The sequence below is a fragment of the Eschrichtius robustus genome, chromosome 18 (assembly GCF_028021215.1).
Source record: "Eschrichtius robustus isolate mEscRob2 chromosome 18, mEscRob2.pri, whole genome shotgun sequence".
NCBI classification, from domain to species: domain Eukaryota; kingdom Metazoa; phylum Chordata; class Mammalia; order Artiodactyla; family Eschrichtiidae; genus Eschrichtius; species Eschrichtius robustus.
Window position 1 is genome coordinate 71,097,673 of NC_090841.1, and position 6,617 is coordinate 71,104,289.

Here is a 6,617-nt window from a genome sequence, read left to right on the forward strand (position 1 = left end):
GGCCTTCCATTCACACCTCCGCAGCCTCCGGGCCCGCCGGGCCCTCTCCGGTTACCTCCGGGGCGCAAGCTTTCAGCGGCGGCACAGGAAATGTCCGCAGCGGCCAACCGGGGACCTGGGGGATGGCCGGAGCCCCGGGGCCGCGAGGCAGGCCCCGCGCAGCACAGGGAGCAGCCTCGGGCCCGCCACCGCCTCGGGGGGTGGTCCCCGCTCCTGGAGAAGGGCTGATAAATGTCTTCTAGAAGGTTTAAGCCCTACCGGTATGGAGATTTCTTCTCTGGAGGCTCTGAGCCTGACCCTCGGCCAAACTGCAGCCTGAGCCTTGCTTGGCCGCGCGCCTAGGGCGTCCCCACACCTCCCACCCTACCGTGGCAGAGGCCCTGGCTTCTGGGCATCCACCCGAGGGTGACACCGTCTTTAAACCACTTCCAAACAACCACCTCCCTCGCAGGGGCCGCTGCCCAGTGTTTACAGCCGTAATCACAGGAGGACGCGAGCGGCGGGAGGAGCGGAGAGCGCCGAGCTCCGGCTGGGGGCCGCGGCCGGGGAGGGGGCGGTGTCTGGGTGAGTGTCCGGAGGGTGGGAGGAAGGGGCACGCCTGGCTTTCTCTAGGCCCTCCATCCCGCACCTGTGTTTTCAACACCACAGAACAAGTTGACAAAGTGTGTGTTGGGGGGATGGGCGCGGACAAGGAGCGTGCCAACCGGGCAGGAGACCGGCCCCCGGGCCGCTCCCCGCGGCGCCCTCCAGGGGCGGGGGAGGGCGGGGCGGGAGGCCCGGGTCTGCAGCGGCCCGGCGCGCAGAACCTCCCGCTCCGAGGCCTGGTTGCTAGCCAGGTTCTCGAGCAACCAGGGGTGCCCGCTTTAGGTGCCCGCCGGGAGCGGTTCGGGTCCCCGGGGAATCGGTGGCCTCTACCGAAGGGCGCGAGCGCAGGGTGCCGTCCCCTTCGGGCCCAGCCAAGGGCGCTGTGACCCCGCGGCCCAGGCCCGCGCGATGCGGGCCGCCCGGCTCCGGGGAGCGCCGCGGCCGGCCGGCTGCCACCAACAGCAGCAGCCGGGGAGGCGGGGAGCTGGAGGGGAGCTGGAGGGGCGCTGGGGAGGAGGGGCGGACCGGCCGCGGGGCGGGGGCGCCGGATTGACGGGGCCTCAGCGGCCAATGGCGGCGCCGGGAGGGCGGGCGGGGCGGGAGCCGCCGTTAAAGGGGCGGTGTGAGCGGGAGGCCCGGCCTGAAGCCGGAGGGAAGGAGGGAGACCCGGGCGGGAGGCGCGGGGGCGAGGGGGGAGGGGAGAGGAAAAGGAGGAGACGAAAAATAAAAAATAAAAGGCTGCGGCTTTGGCGCCCACTGAAATAAACAGAGGCGGAGGCGGTGGCGAACGGAGTCCACCGCAGCCGAAAGCGGGAAACCTACTTCGGCCTCTTCGCGTTTGCTCGGGCTGCGCACTCCGCTGGGTCCTCGCGGGTGCGGCCGCCCGCTCCGGGTCCAGTGCCCCGGGCCGACCGGCGAGAGGGAGGGAGCGAGCTAGAGAACACTTTTTTATTGTTGTTATTGTTTTTCAGCCCAGCCTCCCCTCCTCCCCTCCCTCTGCTTGCCTTCTCCCCTCCCACAGCCCCCTTCCCTCCTCCTCCCCTCCTCCCCCGCCTCCTCCTCCTCCCGCACAACTTAAAGAAAGAGGGAGCGGCGCGGCAGCTTCCTTCATCTGGGGGAATTCGTGGCCGCTGCCAGTTTACTACACGAGGCGCAGCCAATGCCAAGCGCGGAGGACGAGGAGGGCTAAATACCGCGGCCGCGGAGCCGAACAATACCCGCCGCGCGCGGGGCGGCGCGGCTAGGGCCGCGGGGGAAGGAGCAGCCGACAGAGCGCGCCGCGGAGAGGGAGCCCGGCCTCCGTCCGCCGCCCCAGGTCCCCCGCCGCGGTCAGGTGGAGCCGCGGGCGCGCCGGGCCGGGGCGCCGAGCGCGGAGGTCGCCTCGGTCCTCGCCTCGCCAGCCTGCCTGGCCCGCGCACGGCCGCCGCAGTCCGGCACCTTGGTCCCGCGGCTGCTGTGATTTCATTCTGCAGGCGCGGCTTGGCGCTGCCGGACCCCGGGGCCGCCGGGCGTGCGAGCGAGTGAGTGCGTGCGCGCGCGAGTGCGCGCAGGGGTGGGGGCCGCTGCGCTGCGTTCGCCCCCCCGTCGACCCCCCTCTCCGCTCAGTTCCCCACACCTCCCTCCCGCTCCCTCCTCCCGCCCGCCCTCCCCTGCCCTGCCCGCCCCCGCCGCAGCTCCTTTAATACACTTTGGTTCTCCGCCTGGCTTTGGACTCTTCTCCACCACCTCCTCCTCCTCCTCCCGCGCCTCCGCCGCCGCCGCCTCCTCCTCTTCCTCTCCGCGCTTTCGCTCCGCGCCTGGCCGCCCGAGGCAGATCCAGGCGGCGGCGGAGGCGGCGGGCGCAAGAGCGCGGCTCCCGGGGCTGAAGCCGCCACCACCTCCGCCGCCTGCGCTCGGAGCTGGGCGGCCGCTGAACGTACTGCGCGCGGGGTGGGAGTTGGAGCCGAGGAGGCGCGGGGCTCGCCGGGGCCGGCGGGGAGGGCAGACGCGCTGGCCATGCTCCTGGATGCGGGGCCGCAGTTCCCGGCCATCGGGGTGGGCAGCTTCGCGCGCCACCATCACCACTCGGCCGCCGCGGCGGCGGCGGCGGCCGCGGAGATGCAGGACCGCGAACTGAGCTTGGCGGCGGCGCAGAACGGCTTCGTGGACTCGGCGGCCGCGCACATGGGCGCCTTCAAGCTCAACCCGGGCGCGCACGAGTTGTCCCCCGGCCAGAGCTCGGCGTTCACGTCGCAGGGCCCCGGCGCCTACCCCGGCTCCGCCGCGGCCGCCGCGGCCGCCGCCGCGCTCGGGCCCCATGCCGCGCATGTCGGCTCCTACTCTGGGCCGCCCTTCAACTCCACCCGGGACTTCCTGTTCCGCAGCCGCGGCTTCGGCGACTCGGCGCCGGGCGGCGGGCAGCATGGGCTGTTCGGGCCGGGAGCTGGCGGCCTGCACCACGCGCACTCGGACGCGCAGGGCCACCTCCTCTTTCCCGGCCTCCCGGAGCAGCACGGGCCGCACGGCTCGCAGAATGTGCTCAACGGGCAGATGCGCCTCGGACTGCCCGGCGAGGTGTTCGGGCGCTCGGATCAGTACCGCCAGGTGGCCAGCCCGCGGACCGACCCCTACTCGGCGGCGCAGCTCCACAACCAATACGGCCCCATGAATATGAACATGGGTATGAACATGGCAGCGGCCGCCGCCCACCACCATCACCACCACCACCACCCTGGTGCCTTTTTCCGCTACATGCGACAGCAGTGCATCAAGCAGGAGCTCATCTGCAAGTGGATCGACCCGGAGCAGCTGAGCAACCCCAAGAAGAGCTGCAACAAAACTTTCAGCACCATGCACGAGCTGGTGACCCACGTCTCCGTGGAGCACGTCGGCGGCCCGGAGCAGAGCAACCACGTCTGCTTCTGGGAAGAGTGTCCGCGCGAGGGCAAGCCCTTCAAGGCCAAATACAAACTGGTCAACCACATCCGCGTGCACACCGGCGAGAAGCCCTTCCCCTGCCCCTTCCCGGGCTGCGGCAAGGTCTTCGCGCGCTCCGAGAACCTCAAGATCCACAAAAGGACCCACACAGGTAACCAGGGGTCGGGACAGGGACGGGGCGCAGAGGGGAAGAGAGGCCGTGGTTGGTTGGCTGGGAGAAACGCGCCGACCGCCAGCCCCTGCCCTGGGATGGGAGATGTTTTTGTGTGTGCGAGAGAGCCAGCAGCTTGTTTTTGTTGGAGAATGAAAGAATATTATTGGGTTGGGTTTTTCCATGTGCGGAAATTGAGTTTTAAATGATCACGGTAACATCAAAGGTATGCTTTGGGTGATGCAGTTGCTTCGTCTGCTCGGCCCCGGTTAATAATTTCCGTCCTAAATAGAACGCACAAAATAAAACTGCTCTCCAACTTGGTGCCCGGGAATCGAGCCTAGAGAGGATTCTGCCAGCTTGTCTGAATGTGCTTTTCTGCTCCGGGTGTGTGTCTGCGTTTGAGTGGTTTGTGTGTTTTCCCACTTCTTTTACTCGGGGTCCAAACGTCCTTACCCGGACTGTTTCCCATTAAAAATGAGTCTGGTGTGAGCCGAAGCTGTAAAGCGTTTCTCGTTTTTAAAGCCCATCTCGAGGTGGGTCGCGGGGCTTTACGGTGGGTTCGCAGCAATTTGTGAAATAATCTAATGGGCACCAGAGGGTTTGCGATTCCAAACTTGGACCGACAACCGGGTCAGCAAGAGCCCGGGGCAGCGAGGCCCCGCGGGGCAATCGCGTGAGAAGAGGGAGCCGAGAAAGAACGCGCCTCTCGCCTCATAGATTATTCATCTATGACCAGGTCCCAGCCGAAATCGTGCCAGACGATTTCCTAAAAGAAAGCCAAATGTTTTAGCAACTTCCCCCGTCAATATTTACTCCGAAGTGGGGATGCGCCAGCGGCCTATTGTTCTCTTCCGGGAAGGGAGGGAGCCGAGGTGCGAGACAAGCTTTTAACAAGGTTTAAAATTTGAGAAATCTATTTGCATGAAATGCTCGCTTTCGAGTCCTGCGTCTGAGCGGATGTCTTTAAAAAACAATTTAGGTGCTAATGGAATTTAACGTTAAATGGTCCCCTTTCCAAGTGGAACAATGTTTGAGTTCTCACACCTCTAAATGACTCCAAGCATTTGGAATTCTGGCAACAGGATGCAGGGACCGCCAGAAAATTAAACAGGGAGATTCTGAAAGCGTTTGCTGATCCCCCCACACCCACAGCCCAGCCTGTGCCTCTCTGCAATCGCCAGGTGCTGCCGTACGTCTGATATTTATCTCTTTCCCAACTTCTCTTTAAAAAGACTGGAAGTGAGCCTAGAATTATGGTTAATTCAATTTGCAGAATTTTGGACGAAAAATACTGGCTCAGTCGCTATCCACAGCACAGTCCCCAAACAACACACAGCAACTCCAAACGTAATTGCCTACTGGCCCCAGAGAGAAGCCGACAGCAGCCCAGCAGCCTGTGTGATTCTGATAATGCCCCAAATATTTTGTCATAATAACAGCTTCTCCAGGGCGAGACCAACTCGTTAGAAGCTGCGAATCCAAGAAGCCCTATAGAAAGGCAGGCAGGGGTGGGGTGCTACCCCACACTCGTCATAAATTTGAGGAAATGCGGGTCAGCCTGGAAGAAAAGTAAAATGCGAAATTAATGAGCACGACTGTCAGGTGGGAAGGCAGTTAATTTCGTCTTGGTTCTGCCACAGAAGGGATCCGCCTTGTTTAAGGAAGCCAGGCCCTTATCGCCCCTCTTTCCTCCTCCCGGAGGCCTGGCCCCCTCCGGGGTGGGTGGGGGTCCCGGGGGGGGGGCTCTGGGCGTCGGCAGCAAGCGCCCATGTTCGTGTCCACAGGGGAGAAGCCTTTCCAGTGTGAGTTCGAGGGCTGCGACCGGCGCTTCGCCAACAGCAGCGACAGGAAGAAGCATATGCACGTCCACACCTCCGATAAGCCCTATCTGTGCAAGATGTGCGACAAGTCCTACACGCACCCCAGCTCGCTGCGGAAACACATGAAGGTACCACCGGGGAGGCCGGGAGGAGGGCGAGGTGGTCGGCCCGGGAAGGCGAGGGTTCCCCGGGGCCGCGGGGGGGCATTTCTGGGGGTGCTCCTCCCGGAGGCCCGGCCCCACAGCAGCTGCACTCACACCCAGTCCCCTTTGGTCTCCCCTCCCGGCTTTTGTCTTGAAGGTCCATGAGTCCTCCCCGCAGGGCTCCGAGTCCTCCCCTGCCGCCAGCTCCGGCTACGAGTCGTCCACGCCCCCGGGGCTGGTGTCCCCCAGCGCCGAGCCCCAGAGCAGCTCCAACCTCTCCCCGGCGGCGGCAGCGGCTGCGGCGGCGGCAGCGGCAGCGGCGGCGGCGGTGTCCGCGGTGCATCGGGGCGGAGGCTCGGGCGGCGGCAGCGCGGGCGGAGGCTCCGGTGGAGGCGGCGGCGGCGGCGCGGGCAGCGGAGGCGGCGGCGGGGCGGGCGGGGGCGGCGGCGGCGGCGGCTCTGGCGGGGGCAGTGGGACGGCCGGAGGCCACAGCGGCCTCTCCTCCAACTTCAATGAATGGTACGTGTGAGAGGCCGGGGCCTCTCTCCCTCTCCCGGTCCCCACCCTGGCGCGGCGACCCTCCGGTGGCGAGCGCCCAGGGCACCCTGTGACCGTGTTGTTAAAATTATGAATCTGATTTTTATGATGATGAAAACGATTTTACCAGCAGAAGGATTTTTTAAAGTTTTTTTTTGTTTTTTTTTTTCTAAATCTAATCTAGGCATGAAAAGCAAAAAGATCCCTTCCGGAGTCTCTGAAGCTAAAAATATAAAATAAGAAATAAAAAATAAAAAAACCCATAAAAAAATTGAACCAAACCCCCCATGCCTTCCCTCATGCGCGCTTTCCTTCCCCACCCCTTTCCCAGGCTTCTGACAAACCGTGTACATAGCGGGCTCCTCCTTCCTTCTCCAAGGTGGTTTTAATGGCTTCTTGGTGTATAGAAGTTTGTCCATTTGTAATTCTCTGGATTGCGTTCCTCCTGCCTTTCTTCCCTTC

The 6,617-nt window shown here is 64.1% G+C and overlaps 1 protein-coding gene across 2 annotated transcripts; it reads left to right on the forward strand.

Moving 5' to 3' along the window:
• Nucleotides 1-2,301: 2,301 nt before the first annotated feature.
• On the forward strand, nt 2,302-6,147 carry ZIC2 (Zic family member 2). 2 transcript variants are annotated; one of them, XM_068526721.1, is made up of 4 exons: nt 2,581-3,652; nt 5,440-5,603; nt 5,776-5,914; nt 6,089-6,147. In XM_068526721.1, the coding sequence occupies exons 1-4, from the start codon at nt 2,581-2,583 to the stop codon at nt 6,145-6,147; spliced, it is 1,434 nt and encodes a 477-aa protein (XP_068382822.1). The 2 variants fall into 2 exon arrangements, with proteins under 2 accessions (XP_068382823.1, XP_068382822.1); XM_068526722.1 differs by having other exon boundaries at nt 2,302-3,652; nt 5,776-6,147.
• Nucleotides 6,148-6,617: the final 470 nt, after the last annotated feature.

Excerpts from the sequence above, each read along its gene's own strand:
- ZIC2 (XM_068526722.1), top strand. The coding sequence starts at position 2,581 with ATGCTCCTGGATGCGGGGCCGCAGTTCCCGGCCATCGGGGTGGGCAGC. Across the intron at positions 3,653-5,439 it reads CCACAAAAGGACCCACACAG|GGGAGAAGCCTTTCCAGTGT; the intron begins GTAACCAGGGGT and ends TCGTGTCCACAG. Across the intron at positions 5,604-5,775 it reads CGCTGCGGAAACACATGAAG|GTCCATGAGTCCTCCCCGCA; the intron begins GTACCACCGGGG and ends TTTGTCTTGAAG.